Raw genomic sequence first — 26,854 nt, 5'->3', positions numbered from 1 at the left:
ATAAATAATTGTCAAAAATACAAAGGGAGACACTCTGTAGTTCATATTGTACTAAGAGTGTACCTTTGTTTAAATGCTCTTGAAACATGCATGAAAGGTCATAAAGCAAATATTCAAAAATTTTACTAGAAAATATAGATCTCATTTTCCAACCAAATGTGTGAAAACCATAAATTAACAAAATATGAGTAAAAACTTTGATCACACTACCTTTGATTCAGAATAGAATTAGAAAACAATGATAATGATAACACTATATTTGAAAGTCTCTGTGAATTGATTGAAGGTGTATGTACTCCAAGAGATGTTTATTCAGCTATTAACATATTCAGTAATAAACCAAAGAGGAAATAAATGTTTTTCAACTAGGTAAGATGGAAAAAGAACAAAAATCAAACCTAAGAAAAACTGAACATACAATATATCTTAATAAAGTAAAAATTAACTAGAAGATTTTGGTGAAACTGTGGAATAGGGAGCACCAAGAATCTGTCTCCTCACCTAGACAACAGTTGCAGGGGCAGAATCTCTGTCTCTTGCAACTATTTTTGAACTCTGGAGTGCAGTGAAGGCTTACAATTTCCAGAGTAAGGTCTGAACTGTAAACTGCTGTTTATTTTGGTCAACTTCTGCTCTTAGCACAGTAGCAAATACCTACCCTAGACCTCTCATACCTGTGGCAGGTACCTGTGCTCATATTCTTGGGGCATACTGCATAGACCTGGACCCAGGGTGAGCAAAAAGACCCAGTTCTTTAAATACCGAGGAACTGTGCTCTGATCACCAATGGTTGCTTCTGATCACAAAACAGGTGGTAGCCAATGTTGTTGTATTTTATTCCTTTGTTGCAAAGTCCTCCCTTTGTGATGGTTAATTTTAGGACTAATGAATACCTAGAGAACTGGTAAAGCACTGTTTCTGGGTTGTCTGAAAGGGTTTTTTAAAGGAGACTGTCATGTAAATGGGTGAACTAAGTGAGAGCATCTACCCTAGGCATGTTCACACATGGGCCACAGTCCAACGAACTGCAGGGGGTACACAGAATAAAATAGGCAAAAGAAAGGAGATTTCCTCTCTCTGTTCTGAGGCCTATCCTTTTGTCTGTGTCAACTCCAGGCTCTCTGGCCTTTGTACTCCAGGACTCACACCATTAGATTCTAGGTTCTAGCTTCTTAAGCTTTTGGTCTCAGAGTTATACTCTCGGCTTCCATGGCTCTGAAGCCTTTGGACTTGTATTGAGAAATGCCACGAGCATCCTACAAACTTAACCCAGGATACTCAGAGTGTGATGACTCTAGTAAATATACCTCTATGGTAACTATAAAGAAAATAACTAAAGAATATACACAAAAGGGAATGAAAAGGAAAATTAAACATTTTATTATAAAAATCAACTCAATATAAAGGATGACAGTAATGCAAGAAATGGGATAATAAAGCTATAAGGTATATAAAAAACAGCAAAAAGGACAAAAAGGAGTCTCTCCTATCAGAAATTAATTTATATATAAATTGATTAAGCTCTCTGGGTTAGCCAGCTTTTCATAGTGTCCAATTAATTACCTGAGAAAAACAAGTTAGAGGAGGAAAATGTGTTTTGATTCATGGTTTCAGTCCATGGTCAGCTGGCACATTTGCCTTATGCTGGTGGCAAGGCAGAAACATCATGGCAGAAGCACATGGCAGAAGAAAGCTGCTCACCTCATGGCAGCCCAGCCAGGAAGCAGGGAGAAAGGATAAGAGCTAGACAGGAAGGGGCCAGGGAACAAACATAGTCATCAAATTCATGGCCCATGACTCACTTCAACCAGGCTCTTCCTCCTGAGTTTCTAATACTGCCTAGTAATGCCATCAAATTATGATCTCTTCAATGGATTACTGCACTGATGAAATTAAAGCCCTTGTGATTCAAAACCCCCACCTCTGAACACAAGGCCTTTGGGGGCCATTTTAAATCTAAATCATAACTCATTTAATCAAAAGACAGTGGCTGGTAGGATTTTTAAAATGCACAATCCAAATACTGTACATGGTATCTTTGAGAGACTCATTTTAGATCTAAGGATACAAATAAGTTTAAAATGAAAAGATAAAAAAGGTACTTTATGTAAAACAAAAAACATATTCAATTGTGAAGACCAAAAAGTCTTCTAAGATCAGAAATAAAGCGAGGATGTCCACCTTAACTACTTCTATTCAATGTAATTCTGAAATTTGTAGCCAGAATTTGGAAATAAATTTGTGGTCAGAAAAAGAAATAAAAGGCATCCAAATAATGGAAAGTTAAAATTACGTCTGCTAGTAAGTAATATATCGTATATGGAAAATCCTAACACCTCCCCCAATATAAAACATTATTGCTAATAAATTCAACAAAATAGTAGGATAAAAAGTCACTGCACAAAAATTAGCTGCATTTCTGTACTGAAAATCACAAATCTAAAATGGAAATTGTAATAGCAAAAATAAAAGTCTTAGAAATTTTTGTAACCAATTAGGTAAAAAATTGTAAAATGAAAACTACAATATATTTCTGAAAGAAATTAAAGACGTAAAAAAACTGAAAGACATCTCATGCTCATGAATTGGACTTAATGTCAATTCTACCCAAAGCAATCTACAGATTTAATGTCATTCCTATAAAATGAGTGACTTCTGGAGACATTAGAAACCCACAATAAAATTCACATGGACTGTCAAGGGACCCTTAATAGTCAAAGCAGTCCTGAGAAAAAGAACAAGCTGGAGGACTCACACTTTCAGACTTCAAAATTTATTACCAAATTATAGCAATCAAACAGTGTGGCTCTAGTATAAAGGCAGACATACAGATCACTGGAACGAAGTGGCAATTTTTAAATTAAACCCTCAAATATTTGGTCAAATGATTTTCAACAAAAGTGCCAAGACCATTTGTGGAAAAGATACTATACATCCCATTTGTTGAAGGGCAGTATTTTCAACAAATGGTGCTGGGAAAACTGGATGTTCACATGCAAAAGAATGAGGCTGGACTTCTACCTAACACTATGTATAAAAAATAACTCAGAATGGGTCCATAACTTAAAATGTAAGACCTAAAACTATAAAAATCTTAGAGTTGGCAATGATTTCTTGGATATGATACCAAAAGTAGAGGCAATTAAAGAAAAAAAAGTAGATAAAGCTGACTGCATAAAAGATATTTGAACATTGTGTGTCAAAAGATACGTGTGGGCTCGGGATTTAGCTCAGGGGCACTGAGCCTGCTTTGCAAATGCAAGGTCCTGAGTTCCATCCCCGGTACCAAAAAAAAAAAAAAAGATATTGTGCATCAGAAGATACTGTCAAGAGTGTAAAAAGGATTGGAAGAAAATATTGTGTATCTGACAGGGAATATCCAGAATGTATACAGAACTCCCAACACTCAATGACAATTACAAAACAATCTCTTTCAAAAATGGAAATTGAACTGTAAGGAAATATCATCTCACACTCACTGAGGGGGTAAACTATCAAAGCATAAGAAAACAAAAAACAAGTGTCAGTAAGGATGTAGAAAAACTGGATCCCTTGTATGCTATGTGGGAATGAAATGGTACAGCCCATGGGGAAAATAATATGGCAGTTCCTCAAAGTATCAAAAATAGAATTATCATATGATGTACCAATTCTAAGTATAAACTAAAAAGAATTGAAAGTAGAGTCTTAAAGAGACATTTGTATACTTATATTCATAGCTGCATTACAACAGCTAAACCACAGAAGCAACCAAGTATCCATCAATGGATGAATGGATAAGAAACATGCCGTATGTTCAGATATAATGGAATATTATACAGCCTCAAGAAACAAGAAAATTTTGATATGTTACAACACAAAAGAGCCTTGAGGACATTAAACTGAGTTAAATGAGCCAGTTATAAAAAACAAATACTGTAGGATTCTAATTATATGAAGTACTAAAGAGTAATCAAAATCAGAAAGAGAAACTAGAATAATGGTTGGCAGGGGCTAAGGGGAAAAGGAAATAAAGAGCTATTGTTTGATGAATACAAAGTTTTAATCTTATAAAAAGAAAAGTTCTACAGATGGATGGTGACTATACAAAATGAGTAACGTACTTAGCACTCCTGAACTATACACTTAAAAGTGGTTAGGAGAGTAAAATTTTTATATGAATTTTGTCACAATCAAAATCTGTAAAACAATTTCCTAGAAGTAGCTAACCTATTTTTTAAAAAAATAGAGAAACTATTCATATAAAAAATTAAGAATGAGGAAGAAAATAGAATTATAGTAACATGAAATTAAAAGAATTAGGGAATGACTAAAAAATTCCTATGGAAATAATTTTAAAAATATGGTTAATTTCACAAAATGCAAATGATTAAAAGTCCTCAGAGGAAGAGCAAGAGGAGGTTGTGGGGAGAAAAAGTACTCAAAAAAAAAAAAAAAAAGCAAACTTAGGAGTCAACTTTACTAGTGAGCTCTTTGAGAGTTTGAGGGGACATGTAAAGCTAATGTTTAAGAATTTTTCCAGGGCACCAAAGCCAGTGGGAATTGGCAGTCTGACCCAGGCCAAATCTGTGTGGGACTGTTAAGAGACAGGATGATAAATCCCTGCAGGCTTAAATTTATTACCAGCAGTATCAGCAGGTTTCAGTTATCTTGGCAGACACATGATGGTACTTGAAGCAACTAAAACAGCAAGTGAGGACAGAAGGGATGTTAAGAGGTCTACCACAAATCAATCTGACCAAAACAGCACTTGTTTATTAAATTCATATTTGAATTTAAAACTTACTGGTTTTATAGCTGTATGTTTTACTTTGTAAATTTGTCTTAGTTTTTCATACAAGAAGTTTATATTTCATATTATGTTTGTGTGCATTTAAATTACAGTACAGCAGTGAGACAGGCCTGGTAGTACATGCCTGCCAGTAATCCCAGCATTTGGGAGGCCAGGGCCAGCCTGGGTTACACAACAATACGGAGTCTCAACCAAACCAAACCAAACCAAACCAAACCAAACAAGCAAACAGCAAACAACCCCCCCCCCCCCAAGTAAAGTAGAATAAAGGTCCATGTTGAGATTTGTGAGAAATTTTTGTTGAAGAGGAAATGTGTATTATTTAATTTTAGAAACCCTGCTCTAGGTTTTAGAATGGGAAAGCACTCTCCTTTGATTGAATTTGTTTTCTGCTTCTTCTCCCCATTGGAATATCAGAGTTCATGAATAAAATCAGGACATAGTCCAACGTCTATACCAGTGAAGGAATCTTGTCTAAAACATCCTGATGATAGACTCTAAAAACCTCTGTGAAAATTTACTACTACTCTCTACTCTTCAGGAAGACCTTTCTACTCTTGAAAGTATATTTATTAGAAAAAAAGTTTTGTAATGAAAAATAACAATAATCCTATGACTATCAATGTAGTTTACTTCTCCAGAATAGAAAAGATGTCTTCTTTCTCCACATGACAATTATTCTTCTCCCCAGGTCATAGGATCTCTTGATTCTAAGAGCTCTCAGCATATGGTTTCTAGACCTAGCACTTTCAAATTACTCTCCTTCTTAAAACAATGACGCTATAAAGTACTCCAGGATATCCACTTCAGAACTTCACATTTTAGTTCCAGCTTTCTTTCTTTCCCTTTCTCTCACTAAATGGTGAGTTAATGTAAGTAAACCTTACTTTGGGCAACAAATGTTTTCCAAAAAGGAAACTGGAAAAAAAAGTAATCGTAAATAAGAAAAATCAATCTCCATACACTACTGAAATCTACAATTTAAATGCATTCTCTAGGCAATACTTCTGTAGGAGTATTTTTGTAATTTCATCTGTTCTGCAAGATAAAAATGTTTTTGTATGCCAATTTTCCTAAAGTGAGGTCTTCTTATACTTTATATTCCTGACCTTTAAAATGAATTGCTATAATAGATAAAATCTGTTTCATATAAATGGTAAGAACACCTACAGTAAGACAAACAGTTTGCTGTACTTAGATGTTAAGACTGACTTGCTAGGTGTGTTGGTGTAGGCCTATGATCCCAGCAGTCAGGAAGGTGGAGGATCATAAATTTGAGCCCAGCCCAGGAAACTTAGCAAGACCTTGTCTCAAAATTAAAAAACAAAAAAGGCTGAGGATGAGGGCTCAATCCCCAATAGCAAAAATAATAACGTAAATAAATAAATAAACCGACTCAAAGAGAAAATTTTAAGTTTTTTTTTTTGCCTCATTCCACTTTTTGAAATTAAAAGTACTCCACATCTCACCTCACATGACAGATACGTTTAATAATTATTTTAATTACAAATTTCTACCAATACTTGAGTCACAGTATTCTATATACCACAGGTGAATTATATAACATTATATATTCTATTTTATATATCACAGGTGGATTACATAACATTATTACCTGCATGAGAATTACAGGAAAAAAGATAACATATATGTAGGCTGCATGAAACCTTGTAATTGACACAGCATAGGACTTTGTAAACATATAGGCTTGTCAGCTAAAGCCTGCTCTTCTATCACTATCTGGCTGCCTGTGTTTTCTCATTTTAAATGATCTGTCACCTGACTGTGCTACTTAACAGTCATTGGTTGCATTCAAAAATACCTTAAAAAATACATGGACTTATAAGTGTTAACTATTAATGTAAAGTGACTTATTGACTACTGGCCTTTGTACTATTACAGTAATACTATTCATATAAAAGTCAGCATTTATTTGCAAAAGGATCCTTTTAAAAGTAACTCTTAAGCATTAGTTTCACTAACAATCTCGTATGACTGTGACACCAGTGCTCTGACTTTGGGAACAGTATATAATTCAGATATATTACTGTCACCAGCTTTAACTAATAACTAATCAAATAAAGTGCCTTGTTATTATTTTTCCAAAATATAATAATCCAGTATTTTGTGATACACAAACTAAAGAGGAAAAAAACCCATACCAGCTAAAGTGATTTAAAATACAAGTGGTAACTATGGTCATTTTCATCTACATGAAGTTTATTTGTATATAAGACATCAAAAGATAACAACTAAACATAAAATTTCCCATGAATTTTGAAATTTTGTTTCTGAAAAATTCCTTCCTCCACAAAACATTTAACATAGACTATATTACCCTAAATCTATGGCATACGCAGACATTTTGGTCCTTCAGTCAAAATTTTTGGAGTTTTATTGTCCTGTAATTGCAAAATGACAATCTCTAGGACCTTAACATTTGATGAACAATCTAGATAATATTCATAATGATAAAAAGGGAAGATTGTGGCATGAAGCCTAGAACCACATAATTATGAATAGCTTGCAAATGAATCTCTATTTATATAATTATAAGGCCTAACTAACATGATTACTGCAAGTCTTTTGGAACCAATGAGGACAAGGACAATAATCTGCAAATTATCTTGTTGACTTCTCAAGTACTGAGCTATTAATAATCTCTATGTTATCTCTGTGTCAATTCCTTAGAAATTTGTCACCCTTTGTGTACTCTAAACCTTGAATGGAACCATTTAGGGAGTGGTCAGATATATGTAGAGTATTATGCTTTAGAAGAAACATCCTTGGTTTACCAATGTGAAAGGATAAATATTAGAAATGTTTTACAGTATTATGCTTTAAAACATCCTTGGTTTATCAAAGTGAAAAGATAAATATTACAAATGTTGGTTTATGAGAGCTGCCAACTATTTTGGCACCAGTTTAAAAAGTGTCTTCATCTGACTCATCACTCTTGGGTTTGGTAAGTCTTTCCAGTTCCTCTCCATCCTAAAAGAAAACATATGAAATAAGTAATTAATTTAAAAATTAGAAAAGCCACATTTTAACTGTTAACTAAGGGGCAGGCTTATGAAATGCATGTATTCATTAAATCATGGGTTTCATTTCATTAAATTGTAAGTGTAATCTAGCCAAATTAAATAAATACTTGGTAGGCTAATTTTAGAAGTATAATAAGATGATTAAAAAATGAAACAATCCAGGCTTTATTCAAAGCTAACATGAGCAAAGTAAACAACACCATCTGCTGGTCTTGAAGGGAAATGATTACAGGCTGGAGAAATGAACTTAAACCAGGCTTGTGTACATAATTTGACTTTATTTTACTTAAAAATTGGAGCAATTTTCAGCCCATCAGAAAAGAATAGAGGAATTCTGGATATACACTATGGCTAAATCACCAGGTTTCACCAAAGAGTGAAATAGGTTCATTGTGTGAAATTATTCATATTTTGTGTACTCATAAAAATTGTAACTCTAATGCCAACTAGAAAATCTCATTCTACTTTTCATTTAAATGTATTTAACTTCTTAAGTGAATCTCCAAGAGATATTTTATTTTACTTTTGAGTTTAGTTTAGTAGTACTGGGGACTGAATTCAGGGCCTTCAAGGCACTGAGCTATATCCCCAGGCCTTTTTTTTTTTTTGGTACTGGGGATCGAACTCAGAACCTTGCGCTTGCTTGTGAGGCAGGTGCTGGAACCACTGAGCTAAAACCTCGGCCCTGCAGGCCTTTTTTTTTTTTAAGAGAGGGTCCTGCCAAGTTGCCCAGACCAGGCTTAAATTTTAATCTTCCTATCTCAGCTTTCCAAAGTGCTGTGGTACAGGCATTCAACCCCACACTCAGCTCAGCTACCAAGACATTTTTTAATTTATTTATGACATGATTGAAAGATGCTTCTTAAACAACTATAAGCAACTGACATATGTTCAGATTAACTGCATAAAGCTTTATTCTAGAAAATATTTTTCTCCTACTTGCAAAGATCCTTTTGAAAACTACCTTCTTACTGAAGTAAACTCTGCCCTTCTGCCATCTTGTGGTTCATAAATAACTATGGGGAGACGGACCACTCCCAACACAGACAAAGGGGCCTCCTGGCCGCTGTTCCACAGCTCCCAGCGCAGAGGAAGGGAATTCTGGGCCACCCTTCCACTGCTCCCAGCCCAGAGGAAGGGGCCTCCAGGCCGCCTCTCCACCGCTCTGCTCCCGGCCCAGAAGAGGTGAGCCACGCGGGGGCGCCAACAGCAACCACCCCACCCCTCCCCCGTCAAAATGAGAAAACATGGAAATAAGTCTCGAAACCAGACTTCCACATCACCTATAGCAACCCGAAAGGGAAATGAGATGGAACAATCTGATGCTGAGCCACCTGGACTCCCTGAACTGGCAATAACAGAGGATCTGGAAAAAATGAAATCAGAAATAATTTCACAGATAAAATCAGAGACTGTGCTCATAGTGCAAAAAAATGATTGATAAATCTAGAGAAGAGCTGAGGAACATGATGGAATCCCAAGATAGGAAACAAATGGAATCCATAAAACAGATGCAAACAGATTTCCAGGAGATAAAAAACTCCATGGAAAGTCTACACAGAAGAATGAGCCAATGTGAGGACAGAATTTCAGATATAGAAGATAAGATTGCAATTAGTAACAAGGAAAAGACAAATTACTTGAAAATTGTAAGGGACCATGAGAAATCAATCCAGCATGTGGAAGACAAGGCAAAGAAGAATAACATAAGACTGATAGGAGTCAACGAAGAAAAAGGAGAGTGCAGATGACATAAAAAAAACTGTTCACAGAAGTAATGGCAGAAAACTTCCCAAGCAGGGGAAAAGAACTTGACATACAGATAAGTGAGGCATATCGGGCTCCAACTAGCCATGAGCACAAAAAATTTACACATAGGCATATAATTGTTAAGATTCCAGAAACCCAACAGAAGAACAAAGTTCTACAAGCAGTTAGAGAAAAGAAACAAATCACATACAAAGGAAAGCCCATCAGAATCACAGCAGACTTCTCAATGCAAACCCTCAAGGCAAGAAGAGCTCAGAGTGACATATTCCAAACCCTAAACGAAAACAGCCTCCAACCCAGACTGATGTAAGCTGAAAAACTATCTTTCAAAATTGATAGAGAAATAACATACTTTCATGACAAAGAGCACCTTAGGAACTTCATGAATACCAACCAGCACTCCAAAAAATTTTACATAATATCCTAGGAACAAACAATGAGGATTACAACCCCAGGAAGCACAGAAGAATGAATCCATCGGGCGTGACAAGAAATTAAATGTAAAGGGGAAGAATCCAACAAAAAGAAAGTCATGATAATGATGTCAATACATATAAGCTATAACCATAAATGTTAATGGTCTCAACTCACCAATCAAAAGAAATAGACTGGCAAAATGGGTCTAGAAGCAAGAGCCAACAAGATGCTGCTACAAGAAACACAATTAAAAAGGAAACTCATAGACTGAAAGTTAAAGGGTGGAAAACAATACTCCATGTGATGGAAACCCAAAACAAAAGCAGGAGTAGCTATCCTCTTTGCAGATCAAGTGGATTTCAAACCAACACTGATGAGGAGAGACAAAGAAGGACACTACATCCTTGTAAAGGGAACAATCCAACAGGGAGAGATGACAATCCTAAATATATATGCACCAAACACTCGTGCGCCCAACTATATAAAACAAATACTAACGGACATGAAAAGTTGTATATGCACTAATACAATAGTAGTGTGGGACCTCAATACCCCACTGTCACAAATAGATAGATCAACTAGACAAAAAATTAGTAATGAAATACTAGAACTCAATAGAACTCTTGAACAAATGAACTTAACAGATGTTTACAGAGTGTTCCACCCCGCAAAATCAGAATACACATTCTTTTCAGCTGCACAGGGGTTGTTCTCCAAAACAGACATCATACTCACTCATGGAACATGTTTAAGTAAATGCAAAGGAAATGAAGTTATCCCTTGTATATTATACCATAGTGTGATGAAACTGGAGATCAAAAACAAAATAAACCACAAGAATTTCACAAATACATGGAAATTGAACAGCACACTTCTGAAAAACCAATGGGTCACAGAGGAAATTAAAGAAGAAATCAGACAGTTCTTTCAGTTAAATGACAATGACAATATAACATCGGAATCTATGGGACACAATGAAAGCAGTCTTACGAGGGAAATTCATAGCAGTGAATAATCATATTAGGAAAACAGAGTGAGGCCAATTAAACAATCTCATGCTGAACCTCAAGCTTCCAGAAAAAAAAGAGCAGGACAAACCCAAAGAGCATACAAGAGAGGAAATTTTAAAGATCAGAGAAGAAATCAATTCAATGGAGACAGAACAATACAAAAAAAAAAAAAATCAATGAAGCCAAGAGTTGGTTCTTCGAAAGAATCAACAAAATTGACAAACCCTTAGCCAACCTTATCAGAATAAGCAAAGAAAAGGCTCAAATCCATGCAATTGGGAATGAAAAGAAGAAATTACAATGGAGCCAGCAGAAATCCAGAGGATCATCAATACCTACTGCGAGAACCTATACATCAATAAGATGGAAAATGCAGAAGAAATGGACAGATTCCTAGATAAGTATGAATTACCAAAGTTGAACAAAGAAGACCTAAAAATTCTAAATGACCCAATATCAATCAATGAAACTGAAAAGTAATTAAAAACTTACCAACTAAGAAAAGCTCAGGTCCTGATGGCTTCGCTGCTTAATTCTACAAGACATTTAGAGAGGACCTACTGCCACTACCGTTTAAACTCTTCAATGAAATGGAAAGGCAAGGAATACTCCTGAATTCATTCCTAGAAGCAAGCATCGCCTTGATCCCCAAAGTAGATCCAAAAAAGACCCCAAAACAGAGAACTATAGGCCAATCTCATTAATGAACATAGATGCAAAAATCCATAAGATACTGGCAAGTAGAATGTAGAAGATCATCAAGAAGATCATACACCCTGGCTAAGTGAGATTCATCCCAGGGATGCAGGGATGGTTCAATATACACAAATCAATGTAATAAACTGTATCAATAGAGTCACGGATAAAAACCATATGATCATCTCAATAGATGCAGAAAAAAGGATTTGACAAAATCCAACATGCATTTATGATAAAAATCCTATAAAAAATTGGAATAGATGGTCTCTACCCCAATCTGATAAAAGTCATCTATGAAAAGCCAACAGCCAATATCATACTAAATGGTCAAAAAGTGCTTCACACTAAAATCAAGAACAAGACAAGGATGTCCACTATCACCACTCATGTTCAATACAGATTTGGAAACATAAGCCACGACAATTAGACAAGAGAAACAAATAAAAGAAATGAAGATAGGAAATGAAGAAGTCAAACTGTCATTATTTGCAGATGACATGATACTCTACATAGAAGACCCCAAGAACTCCACCAAAAGTCTTCTAGACTTAACAACCAAATTCAGTCAAGTAGCTGGTTACAAGGTCAACACACAAAAATCAATAGCTTTCCTTTACTCGATCAACAGACTCACTGAGAGAGAAATATGGGAAACAATTCCTTTCACAATAGCATCCAAAAAACTGAAATATTTAGGAATCAACCTAACGAAAGAAATCAAAGAACTCTTCTCTGAAAACTATAGCACTCTGAAAAGAGAGATTGAAGATGATATCAGAAAATGGGAAGATATCCCCTACTCCTGGGTAGGAAGGATCAACATAGTGAAAATGGCCATACTTCCATAAATGCTGTATAGATTCAATGCAATCCCAATTGAAATCCCAGCACCATACTTCACGGACTTTGAGAAAACAATCCAAAAATTCATTTGGAACAAGAAGAGACCCAGAGTAGCAAAAGCAATTCTAGGTAACAGAGACATGGCAGGGGGTATCACAATCCCCAACTTGAAACTATACTACAAAGCTAGTGTGATAAAAACAGCATAGTACTGGCAAAGAAACAGTGGAACAGATTAGAAGATGGCGAATCAACTCCAGACACACTCAGCCATCTCAACTTTGATAAAGGAGCCGAACACCCTCACTGGAGGAAAGATAGCCTCTTTAATAAATGGCGCTGGAAAAATTGGGTTTCAAATTGCCAAAGATTAAAACTAGATCTATATCTCTAACCATCCACTCAACTAAAATAGAAATGGATTAAAGATCTAAATATTAAAATAGAAACTCTGAATTGGCTGGAACAGAAGTTAGGTAGAAGTCTTGAAGACATCGGTGTAGGAAAAGATTTTATGAACAAAATCCTAGTTGCCTATGAACTAGCACAAACAATCAACAAGTGGGATCTCTTTTTATTAAAAAGCTTCTGCACAGCAAGAGAAACCACCAACAGTCTGAAGAGACAACACACAACGTGGGAAAAAAATCTTCACCTGCTGTTCCTCAGACAAGGTCTACTATCTGGAATCTATAAAGAACTTAAAACAACCAGACCTCCCAAACTTAAAGACCCAATCCGAAAATGGGCATCTGAAATGAACAGACATTTCTCAGACAAAGAAGTAGAAATAGCAAAAGAAACACATGAAAAAATGTTCAACAGCACTGGTCATTCGAGAGCTCCAAATGCAAACAACACTGAGATTCCACCTCACCCCAGAAAGAATGGCTGCTATCATGAAATCAACCAGTAACAAATGCTGGCAGGGCTGTGGGGAAAGAGGAACCCTACTCCACTGCTGGTGGGAGTGTAGACTGGTGCAACCACTGTGGAAATCAGTATGGAGATACCTCAAAGAACTAGGACTGGAAGTCCCATTTGACCCCGCTATTCCCTTGCTGGGTATCTTTCCCAAAGAATTAAAAGAATCATACCACAGTGATATATATGCACCCATGTTCACAGCAGCACAATTCGTAATAGCTAAAACTTGGAAGCAGCCCAAATGCCCATCAACTGGAGACTGGATAAAGAAAATGTGTTTTTTTTTTCATAAAATGGAGTACTACTCGGCCATAAAAATTGAGAAATTCAGAGACATTTATAGCTAAATGGAAGTACATTGAGGCAGTACTCTTAAGTGAAATAAATAGGACACACATGTGTAAATACCAAATAATTTCTCTAGGGTGAGAAACGGGAAGTGTAAGTAAGGACTAAAAGGTATAATAGATAATGTGAAATAGGAAAAGGGGCAAAGGGGAAGGGGAAGTGGGCATAGTAGGGAAATGGAAAGGTTATGGAATCAATATGAGAAAATGAAAAAATGGAAACAAAGTCTTTGCAAATAGGGAGGGATGGAGGGGTTGAAAGGAGGGCAGGGGAAGGGGAAAAAAAAGAAAATAACTAACTAACTATGGGGAGAATTCACAGGCCAAGTTTTCCATTTAACAAGACTTACCAATGTGAAATATCAACTTCTTTTACAAATGAGACTTACTTTTCCAACTATTGTGTAGTGAAAAGATCAGGGGACTAGAGACAAATATCATGAGTCTAGTATCAGTTCTTTTACTTAGTGCCTGTGTGCTATCCCGTTTCTTTAGTCACAAAATTTGGGGGACTGACAAAATAATCTGAGTTGTCTTCTCGGTCTGTCATTCTGTAATAGTCTATGATACAATTAATGCATAAAATTCTTGAGGGGCTGTGACTTAAACTTTTTCTCTACCCTGGACAGCATTTATCATGTCCATTGAGTATCTTCTGATAGATTTTTAAAAGCCAAAGAGATCTAGCACATTCTTTGATAAATCAATGCTAATCTTTTTTTCCTTGCTTGGAATTTGGGAATAACAAACCTCTCACAATTCTCACAAACTTACCCCACTCGAACGCTCCCAAAGATTTCCACTTAGATCTCGGATCCGTTCTTGCCTATGTGCACATTCCAGACTCTGAGGTTTGCTGGCATTATAAATAAATATGGCAAGGAGGACTGAAGGGGCTTCCAAGAAAAACTCCAAGGAGGGCCTGAAGTCAAAGACCAGGACAGACACTGCAGTGATGATGACAGTGGTAACCTGGGCCATTAAGACATGGAACATATTATCCAGGAACTTCAGAATGAAAGCCACTGAAAGGCCCTGAAATGCAGTTACAAAAATAAGGGCTACTGAAAACACATTGTGACCATAAAAAAATCCACAGTTCTTAATCTGATTACGGTTACTGTTCTGAAGGCCCAGTGTCAGCCCATTAAAAAGAATGCCAAAGAAATAGAGTTTGCTGTTCTGTATGAAGATGCTTTCAGTGAGATGATTCCTTTCCTTCAGTATCTTTTCATTATAGATATTGGCCATTGAAGAAATAAAACACTGTACTATAATCAGTATATGGCCCAAGCCAAGACGGATGTGAGTAAAAACTCTGGCTGTGGTATTATTCCATTTATCTTCAGGAAAAGTCCACTCCTTTGCTGTGCAATTTTTTCCAGGACATTCACTTCTGAAATGAAGGCAGGAATTGGATGGGCTGAAGAAAGCATCATGATGAAAACCATGTCCTGCCAGGTTATGCTGTGAAGTTTTAGTCCCAGCAGTTAGGGCCACAATAGAAAAAAATAGAATCAGAAGGGAAGACCACTGTATCCAGTTTAGATGCTGCCTGTCCAAAGACAAAAATACAAGATTTTATTCTTTTTCCTCCCCGTATCAACTCATTTTACTGAAAATTCTGAAATTTGAGTACTTGGTAGAATAAACCACACCCAGTTTTTGTTAGCCTTCCCCACAATTCAAGTTCACAGGAAAGTTGGTGGTACCTCTGTGTCCCAAACTTGCCATTTTATTCATTTTTATAACTGTCTTTTAAAGTCATTCCATCATTTCTCCTCTCTTTAGGTTTTCTTTCAACCTGTAGATTTAAACTTCTTCCCTATTTCTACAGCTATCTTGGACCTGCTGGTACAATTATTTATTGTGCTACAATGTGTTACAGCAGTGATTCTCAGGCTGGTTTCCAAGAACCAGAAAGAATGTAGATGAGCTTCAAAAATCTTCTATATAGTTTAATTTCCTCCTACAGAAAAAAATCAAAGCTTCACAGGTTTGCCCGACAAATTTTTGAGGAAGCTAGCTCCTGGATCAAAGGCCTAATCATAAAGCAGCATACCATAAACTGCTGACTGATAAGGCAAGAAAAAATGGTATTTTGGATACTTTTTCAGATTTCAATGCTCTAACAGTAGCTTATGTATTTACTTATTTTGCTTAACAATACAGTTGTGAGATACAGAGGATATATATTATTCCATTTTGCTGATTCATTCAGTTCAACAGAAATTAGTAAGTAGCTTCTGTGTGCTGGCAAATGGGGACATAAAGAAGACTCAATTTTCCTCTTGAGAGAATTTATATACTTTAATAAGGAGAGAGCTACGAAATTATGACAGAATGTGTGAGAAGTGCTACATGGAACAACTGGAGTACACTAAGGAAAGAACATTTTAATGAAGTCAGGTACTGTTTCAAAGAGGAAACAGCATGAATTGAAAGATGAAAAATAAATTGAAGTTTCCTATGTAAAAAGGCAGCTCGTCATATAGCCGGGCAGTAAGTGTCTATGTAAAAGTAAAAAGAATGTACAATATTCAGAAGAGAGGAGTATCTCTTTCAGGTTGGGGCAGTCTGGGAGGTCTCTGGAAAGAAAAAAATTTGGACATTTAAAGATCAATCAGGGAGTCCCACAGAACACGCTGGCCGAATCAGCCCGCTGCAGACAGGCAGGTCTGTGCACGCCCTGCCGAGGTCCTGAGTCGAGTGGAAGATGCTGAATCACACCGCTACAGACAGGCAGCCACCTGGTTCCACACTACAAAGACACAGAGGACACCAGACCACCAGACCAAGGTACTGAGTCCCACTGTTCCCGGCCCAGAGGTAGGGGCTTCTGAGCCATTGTCCCACTGCTCCTGGTCCAGAGGAAGGGGCTTCCCGGTCACCATCCTTCCCGCTGCTCCCAGCCCAGAGGAAAGGGCTTTTGGGCCACCTTCTGTCCCGCTGCTCCTGCCCCAGAGGAAGGGGATTCCGGGCCACCATCCCTCCCACTGCTTCCGGCCCAGAGGTAGGAGCTTCTGAGTCGCCATCCCACTGCTCCTGGTCCAGACGAAGGGGCTTACCCGCCACCATCCCTCCCGCTGCTCCCATACCCACAGGAAAGAGCTTTTGGGTCACCATCCCTACCGCTGCTCACAGCCCCTGTCCCACCTCACCCAGCTCAGAGGAGGTAATCCGTGCAGGCGCTAACAGCCCCCCGCCACAGTCGAAATGAGAAAACACGTAAATAAGTCTCAAAACCAGACTTCCAGATCACCTACAGCAACCCCAAAGGGAAATGACATGGAACACTGTGATACTCAACCACCTGGACCCACTGAACTGGCAACAAATGGGGATCCGGAAAAAATGAAATCAGAAATAATTTCTCAGATAACAGGAGAAATTGTGCCCCTAGTGCAAGACATGATTAATAAATCTAGAGAGGAGCTCAGGAACATGATGGAATACCAACATAAGAAACAAATGGAATCCATAAAACAGATGCAAATAGATTTTCAGGACATGAAAAACTCCACTGAAAGTCTACACAGCAGAATGAGCCAATGTGAGGACAGAATTTCAGATACAGAAGATAAGATTGCAATTAGTGACCAGGAAAAGAAAAATTGCTTCAAAATTATAAGGAAACATGAGAAATCAACCCAGCAGCTGCTAGATGATGCAAAGAAGAATAACATAAGACTGATTGGGCTCAATGAAGAATCAGGAGAGAGTGGAGATGACATAAAAAATCTCTTCACAGAAATAATGGCAGAAAACTTCCCAAGCAGGGGAAAAGAGCTTGACATACAGATAAGTGAGGCATATAGGACTCCAAATAGCCTTGATCAAAGAAAATCTACACATAGGCATATAATTGTTAAGATTCCAGAAACACAACGGAAGAACAAAGTTCTCCAAGCAGTCAGAGAAAAGAAACAAATCACATACAAAGGAAAGCCCATCAGAATCACAGCAGACTTCTCAACACAAACCATCAAGGCAAGAAGAGCTTGGAGTGACATATTCCAAGCCCTAAAAGAAAACAGCCTCCAAGCCCTAAAAGAAAACAGCCTCCAACCCAGATTGATGTACCCTGCAAAACTATCTTTCAAAATGGATGGAGAAATAAGATACTTTCATGACAAAGAGTACCTTAGGAACTTCGTGAATACCAAAACAGCACTCCAAAGAATTTTACACAATATCCTAGGAACATATATTGAGGATCACAACCCCAGGAAGCAAAGCAGAATGAACCCATCTGGCATGACAAGAAATTAAATGTAAAGGGGGAGAACCCAACAAAGAGAAAAAGTCATGGCAATGACAAGTCAAAACGTTTCAGTTATAACCATCAATGTTAATGGTCTCAATTCACCAATCAAAAGAAATAGACTGGCAGAATGGGTCAAGAAGCAAAATCCAACAATATGCTGCATACAAGAAACACACTTAATTCAAAAGGAAACTCAGAGACTGAAAGTTAAAGGGTGGAAAACAATATTCCATATGATAGGAAACTGAAAAAAAGCAGGAGTAGCTATCAGCTTTGCAGATCAAGTAGATTTCAAACCAACACTGATTAAGAGAGACAAAGAAGGACACTACATCCTTGTAAAGGGAACAATCCAAAAGGAAGAGATGACAATCATAAATATATATGCACCAAACACTCGTGCACCCAACTATATAAAACAAATACTAACAGACATGAAAAGTCACATATGCATTAATACAATTGTAGTGGGGGACCTCAACACCCCACTGTCACAAATAGATAGATCAACTAGACTAAAAATAAGTAATGAAATACTAGAACTCAATCGAACTCTTGAACAAATGAACTTAACAGATGTTTACAGAGTCTTCCACCCCACAAAATCAGAAGACACATTCTTCTCAGCTGCACATGGGTCATTCTCAAAAATAGACCACATACTCACACATAGAACATGTTTAAGTAAGTGCAAAGGAATTGAAGTTAGCCCCTGTATATTATCAGACCATAGTGCGATGAAATTGGAGATCCATAGCAAAAGAAACTCAAAAAATTTCATAAACATGTGGAAATTGAACAACACACTTCTGAATAACCAATGGGTCACAGAGGAAATTAAAGAAGAAATCAGGCAGTTCCTTCAATTAAATGACAATGACAATACAACATATCGGAATCTATGGGACACAATGAAAGCAGTCTTATGAGGGAAATTCATAGAAGTGAATACGCAATTAGGAAAACAGAATGAGCCCAATTAAACAACCTGATGCTGAACCTCAAGCTTCTAGAAAAAGAAGAGTAGGACAACCCCAAAGCTCATACAAGGGAGGAAATTGTAAAGATCAGAGGAGAAATCAATGCAATGGAGACTAAGAGAACGATACAAAAAAATCAATGAAGCCAAGAGTTGGTTCTTCGAAAGAATCAACAAAATTGACAAGCTTTTAGCCAACCTTGTCAGAAAAAGGAAAGAAAAGGCCCAAATCCATGCAATTAGGAATGAAAAGGGTGAAATTACAACAGATCCAGCACAAATCCACAGGATCATCAATACCTACTTGCAGAACCTATACGCCAATAAGATGGACAACACAGAAGAAATGGACAGATTCCTAGATACATATGAATTACCAAAGTTGAACAAAGAAGACCTAAAAATTCTGAACAACCCAATATCAACCAATGAAATTGAAAAAGTAATTAAAAACTTATCAACTAAGAAAAGCCCAGGCCCTGATGGCTTCACTGCTGAATTCTACAAGACATTTAGAGAGGAACTACTGCCACTACTGTTTAAACTCTTCAATGAAATTGAAAGGGAAGCAATACTCCCAAATTCATTCCTGGAAGCAAGCCTCACCTTGATCCCCAAAGCAGAGAAAGACCCAACCGAAAAAGAGAACTATAGGCCAATCTCACTAATGAACATAGATGCAAAAACCCTTAATAAGATACTGGCAAACAGAATGCAGAAGATCATCAAGAAGATCATACACCCTGATCAAGTGGGATTCATCCCAGGGATGCAGGGATGGTTCAATATACGCAAATCAATCAATGTAATACACTATATCAATAGAGCCAAAGACAAAAACCGTATGATTATCTCCATAGACGCAGAAAAAGCATTTGACAAAATCCAACATTCAGTTATGATAAAAACCCTACAAAAACTTGGAATAGATGGTCTCTACCTCAAACTGATAGAAGCCATCTATGAAAAACCAACAGCCAATATCATACTAAATGGTCAAAAACTGAAATCCTTCACACTAAAATCAGGAACAAGACAAGGATGTCCACTATCACCACTCTTGTTCAATACAGTTCTGGAAACATTAGCCATGGCAATTACACAAGAGAAAGAAATAAAAGGAATAAAGATAGGAAATGAAGAAGTCAAATTGTCATTATTTGCAGATGACATGATACTCTATATAGAAGACCCCAAGAATTCCACCAAAAGTCTTCTAGACTTAATAACCAAATTCAGTCAAGTAGCTGGTTACAAGGTCAACACACAAAAATCAATAGCTTTCCTCTACTCGATCAACAGACTCACTGAGAGAGAAATATGGGAAACAATTCCTTTCACAATAGCATCCAAAAAACTGAAATACCTAGGAATCATCCTAACGAAAGAAATCAAAGACCTCTTCTCTGAAAACTATGGCACTCTGAAAAGAGAGATTGAAGATGATATCAGAAAATGGGAAGATATCCCCTGCTCCTGGGTAGGAAGGATTAATATAGTGAAAATGGCCATACCTCCAAAACTGCTATATAGATTTAATGCAATTCCAATTGAGATCCCAGAAGCATACTTCACAGACCTTGAGAAAACAATCCAAAAATTCATTTGGAACAAGAAGAGACCCAGAATAGCAAAAGCAATTCTAGGTAACAGAGACATGGCAAGGGGTATCACAATCCCCAACCTGCAACTATACCACAAAGCTACCGTGATAAAAACAGCATGGTACTGGCAAAGAAACAGACTTGAGGACCAGTGGAACAGATCAGAAGATGCAGAAACAACGCCAGACACCGTCAGCCATCTCATCTTTGATAAAGGAGCCAAACACCCTCACTGGAGGAAAGATAGCCTCTTTTATAAATGGTGCTGGAAAAATTGGGCTTCAACTTGCCAAAGATTCAAACTAGACCTATATCTCTCACTGCGCACTAAACTAAAATCAAAATGGATTAAAGATCTAAATATTAAAATAGAAACTCTGAACCAGTTGGAACAGAGGTTAGGTAGAACCCTTGAAGACATCAGTGTAGGAAAAGATTTTATGAACAAAACCTCAGTTGCCCGTGAACTAGCACAAACAATCAACAAGTGGGATCTCTTCTTATTAAAAGGATTCTGCACAGCAAGAGAAACCACCAGCAGTGTGAAGAGACAACCCACAATGTGGGAAAAAATCTTCATCTGCTCTTCCTCAGACAAAGGTCTAGTATCTCAAATCTATAAAGAACTTAAAAAGATCTGACCTCCCAAATTTAAAGACCCAATCCAAAAATGGGCATCTGAAATGAACAGACATTTCTCAGGCAAAAAAGTAGAAATAGCAAATAAATACATGAAAAAATGTTCAACATCACTCATCATTCAAGAGATGCAAATGAAAACAACTCTGAGATTCCACTTCACTCCAGAAACAATGGCTGCTATCATGAAATCAACCAATAAGCAATGCTGGTGGGGCTGTGGGGAAAGAGGAACACTGCTCCACTGCTGGTGGGAGTGTAGACTGGTGCAATCACTGTGGTAACCAGTATGGAGATACCTCAAAGAACTAGGACTGGAAGTCCCATTTGACCCTGCTATTCCACTGCTGGGGATCTTCCCCAAAGAATTAAAAGAATCATACCACAGTGATATATGTGCGCCCATGTTCATAGCAGCGTAGTTTGTAATAGCTAAAACTTGGAAACAGCCCAAATGCCCATCAACGGGACACTGGATAAAGAAAATGTGGTTTTTTTATAAAATGGAGTACTACTCAGCCATAAAAAATGAGAAATTAGAGACATTTATAGCTAAGTGGATGCACATTGAGGTGATACTCTTAAGTGAAATAAATAGGACACACATTAATAAATTCCGAATAGTTTCTCTGATGTGAGAAACTGAAAGGATAAATAAGGACTGAATGTATAATAGGTAATGTGAAACAGGAAGAAAAGGGGCAAAGGGGAAGGAAATGGGAGGGCTAAGGGAAAGGATAGAAGGGAATGGGATTAATATGAGAAAATGGAAAACTAGGAACAAAATCTTTGTAAATAGGGAGGACTGGAGGGGTTAAAGGGAGGGCTGGGCAAGGGTGAAAAATAAGAACCAAGAGAGACTATGTAAAGGTGCAAATTTCCAATGATGAATGTCATTATATTGTATACCTAAAATGTACCAATGATTAGAATGAATAATCGAAAATGTAAAATAGGAAGAAAAGGTCCAAAGGGGTAGGGGTAGTGGGAGGGGCAGGGGAAAGGAAAGAAGGGAAAGGAAAAATGCTGAGAAATGGAAAAAATGGAAACAAAGTCTTTGTAAACAGGGAAGGGTGGAGGGCATGAAGGGAGGGCTAGGAATGGGGAAAAAATAAGAACCAAGATGCAGTATGTAAAGGTACAATTCCCAATGAGAAATGTAATTGTGTTGTATACCTACAATGTACCAATAAAAGAATTTAATAAAGTGCAAAAAAAATTTTAAATAAAGATCAATCAGGCGAGTGAAAATGGGAGAAGCCAATAAAAGTGAATACATGAGGTAGGGTGAGCAGTTAAGTAGAAGGGAAAGATAGGGACTCAATAACAGGAAAACAGGGCAGAATAAGTCAATATCTATCACCAATAACTCTCAATGTGAATGATCTCAATTCCCCAACCAAAAGACACGGACTGGCAGAATGGATCAAGAAACAAAATCTAACGCGATGCTGTATACAAGAAGCACAACTAACACCAAAAGAAACTCACAGACTAAAGATCAAAGGATAGAAAACAATATTCCATGCAAAAGGAACCCCTCCTCCAACTCCAAAAAAAGAAGACAGATGAAGCTATCCTATTTTCAGACAAAGCAGACTTCAAGTGAAAACTGATCAAATGAGGCAAAGAGGAAAAAAATTCAACAGAAAGAGATAACAATTATTAACATAGGCAGTGAACAATGAATGGCATACCCAATTTCATAAAACAAGTACTACAGGACATAAAAGGTCAGATAAACATAAACACAATTATAGTGGGGAACCTCAATACCCCACTATCACAAATTGACCAATGAGACAAAATAACATCTACAAAGAAATGTCATAATTGAACAAAATCTGTGAACAAATGGACATAAGATAATCTGCAAAGTGTTCTATCCAACAACAACAGAATACACATTCTATTCAGCAGCACACAGAACTTTCTTGAAAACAGACCAGATATTAGCAAAAGCAAGCTTAAGTAAATGTAAAATAATATAAATTAAACCAGGCATATTATCAGAGCAATGCACAATGAAGTTAGAAATAAAGAGCAAAGGAAAACACAGAAATTATGCAAATGCATAGAAACTAAACAGTACACTCTTAATTAAACAACGGAGTACAGAAATCAAAGAAGTAAGACAGTTTCTAGAAGTAAATGATAATGCCAGAACAACATTCCAGAATTTATGGGACACTATGAAAGCAGTCCTAAGAGGGAATAGCTGTAAATGCCCATATCACAAAAACAAAGCAAGGCCAAGTAACCTAATGATACACCTCAAGGTCCTAGAAAAACAAGAACAATCCAAACTCAAAGCTAGCACACGGAAGCAAATTATAAGATCAGAACAGAAATCAATGAAATTGAGACCCAAAAGAAACAAAAAACAAAACCAAAGAATTAATGAATGAAGAGTTGGTTCTTCTAAGGAATAAACAAAAAACAAACCCTTAGCCAACCTAACAAAAAAACCAAAGACCCCAATCCATGCAATTAGAAATAAAAAAAGGGAAAAATCACAACAGTCACAGCTGAAATAAACAACATCATTAACAGCTATTTTGCAAACCTGTATGCCAATAAACCGAACAATTCAGAAGAAATGGATACATTCCCAGATACGTATGAATTGCCAAAACTGAACCAAGAAGATTTAAAAACCTTGAATAATCCAGTCGCAGGCAAATGAAGTAGTAATAAATAAGCTACCAAATGAGAAGAAAAGCTCAGGCCCAGATGGGATCACTGCTGAATTCCACAAAAATTTCAGGGAAATTCTAACACTAATATCCTCAAGTTTTTTAAATGATTTTGAAAGAGAAGGAGTACTCCTAAAGTCATTCCTAGAAGCTACCATTACTGATCCCAAAACCAGACAAGGTTCCAACCAAAAAAGAGTATATTATAGGCCAATCTCTTTAATGAATATAAATACACAAATCCTCAACAAGATATTACCAAATGGAAGGCAATGAATCATTAAAAAGATCATACATGATGACCAAGTAAGTTTCATTTTACGTATGCAAGAATGGTTCGACATACACGTATCAATAGATGTCATACATCTCATAAAGAGAAGGATGAAAATCACATGATCATCCCCATAGACACAGAAAAAGCCTTTCACAAAATCTAACATGATTTCATGATAAAAATACTGAAGAAAACAGGTACAGAAGAACCTCATCTCAATCTGATAAAATCCATATATGACAAACTGACTGTCCATATCATACTAAATGGGGAAAAACTGAAAGCTTTCCCTCTAAAATCAGGAACAAGACAAAGATATCCACTATCACCACTCCTGTTCAACATAGTACTTGAAACATTAGCAAGAGCAATTAGGCAAGAGAAAGATATAAAGGAGATATGTACAGGAAAGGAAGAAGTCAAATTATCATTATTTGCAGATGACATGATCCTCTATATAGAACCCCCCCCCAATCCACAATATCGCTCAGAACTAATAACCAAATTCAGGAATATAGCAGGATACAAAATCAACACATAAAAACCAAAAGTATTTCTGTATGCTAATAATGAACCCACTGAGAAAGAAACTAGGAAAAAATACATTCACAACAGCACCAAGAGTAATTAAATACTTCAGAATTAACCAAGGAAGTGAAAGACCTCTACAATGAAAACTACAGTATTCCAAAAAAGAAAATCAAAGAGGAGTCAGAAAATTAAAAAAAAAAAATCCCTTGTTCCTGGATAGGCAGAACCAAATAGTAAAAAATACCAATATAGTACATAGTAAAAATATAGTAAACCAGTATTGATATACAGATTTACTGCAATTCCAATCAAAATTCCAACAGCATTCTTCACAGAACTGGAGAAAATAATCCTCAAATTCATATGGAACCAGATGAGACCCAGAACAGCAAAAAATATCCTGGGTTAAAGAGAGCAAAGTGGGAGACATCTCAATCCCAGACCTAAAGTTACACGTATTACAAAGCTACTATGATAAAAACAATAATGGTACTAGCACAAAAACAGACATGAGGATCAATGGGAAAGAATAGAGGATGCAGGAACAATTCCAACCACATTTGATCTTTGACAAAGGGGCCAAAAACAAACACTGAAGGAAAAAAAGCCTCTTTAATAAATGGTGCTGGGAAAACAGGCTATCCACAAGCACAAGATTGAATATTGACACACATCTCTCACCACGAAGTAAACTAAATGTTAAAACAGAACCTACTGGAAGATAAAGTAGGTAAAACTTGAAGTCATAGCTGTAGTTAAGGACTTTCTGCAAAGGATACCAGTTGCACAGAAAACAGTACTGAGAATCAACAAACGGAATCATATAAAATAAAAAAGCATAGCAAAAAAACCCCAAAACTTCAAAATAAAAACAACAACAAAAAAAAACCAGAGTGAAAAGACAACGTACAGAATGGAAAGAAAATTTTGCTAGCCCTTCCTCAGACATTGGAATATATATCTAGAATATATAAAGAAATAAAAAATTAGGCCCACCTCAAAATAAAAGACCCAATCAAAAAATGGGTAAGTAAATATGAATAGACACTTCATGGAAGAAATGCAAATGGCCAATAAATACATGAAGGAAAGCTCAATATCAAGAGCCATTAGAGAAATGCAACTTAAAACAACACTGAGATTCTACTTTACCCAAGAAGGAATGGCCATATCAATAAATCAAATAATAGCAAATGCTGGAGAACACGAGAAAATGGAACCCTTCTACATTGTTGGAAGGAATGTAAACTACTACAACCACTATGGAAATCTGTGTGGTGATTCCTCAAAAAATTACAACCAGAAATTCCATTTGACTCAGCTAGGTATCTTTCTAAAAGTATTAAAGATATCATATTACAGTGATACAAGCACATCCCTGTTTCATAATAGCTAAATTTTGGAAGTTGTCTGTCCATCAACAGATAAATGGATAAAGAAAATGTGGTATTTACACACAACGGAGTAGTACTCTGCAATACAGAAAGAAAAACTGGAGTCATTTGCACCTTGAAACCATAATGTTAAGTAAAATAATGTTAACACAAGCTTAAATATCATATGATTTCTCTTACATGAGAAACCCAAAGTATAAATACCTATAAAGAGAAGACTAAAAGAAAATAGGAAGTAGGGAGACAGATCTTTCTCAAAAGGGAAAGGGATCAAAAGATGGAGGGAAAGGGAGAAAGGGGAAAGGAAAGGGAATGAAAAAAGGAATGAAGATATAGTATCTACATGTATCAACACCTCACAAGGAATGTAAACACTATGAACTACAAACATGTACTAATAAAAAAGCATTCTTATGAAAGACAATATTAGATTTACTAGTACCTTATTTTAGCTTTATAATTCAGACACTTCAATGCTGATTTCTTAATCAGTTAAAACTTAGAAACTCTAGAAACAAGTATATAATTACAAAAATAATAAAAATGGAGTTTTTGTTCTTCAGTATAATAATTTTCAAGGATTCATTAGATGTTAACAATATAACAAACAAGAATCAA

At 36.6% G+C, this 26,854-nt stretch overlaps 1 protein-coding gene across 6 annotated transcripts in view; it reads right to left on the bottom strand.

Moving 5' to 3' along the window:
- Positions 1-6,195: 6,195 nt before the first annotated feature.
- Slc35a5 (solute carrier family 35 member A5) overlaps positions 6,196-26,854 on the bottom strand; it is a 40,473-nt gene continuing 19,814 nt past the window's right edge. For all 6 annotated transcript variants that reach the window (XM_021263731.2, XM_004835726.3, XM_004835729.4 and 3 more), the window contains exons 6-7: positions 14,624-15,404; positions 6,196-7,783 (exon numbers count right to left, since the gene is read on the bottom strand). In XM_021263731.2, the coding sequence (XP_021119390.1) occupies positions 7,718-7,783; positions 14,624-15,404 (847 nt within the window). In that variant the 3' untranslated portion in view covers positions 6,196-7,717. The remainder of the gene's footprint in view (positions 7,784-14,623; positions 15,405-26,854) is intronic.

The sequence above is a fragment of the Heterocephalus glaber genome, unplaced genomic scaffold (assembly GCF_053883595.1).
Source record: "Heterocephalus glaber isolate CG9 unplaced genomic scaffold, H.glaber_assembly_v1.0 deba00000122, whole genome shotgun sequence".
NCBI classification, from domain to species: Eukaryota; Metazoa; Chordata; class Mammalia; order Rodentia; family Bathyergidae; genus Heterocephalus; species Heterocephalus glaber.
Note: the sequence above shows the minus strand (reverse complement) of the source record. Positions and strands in the feature narration are given on the sequence as shown.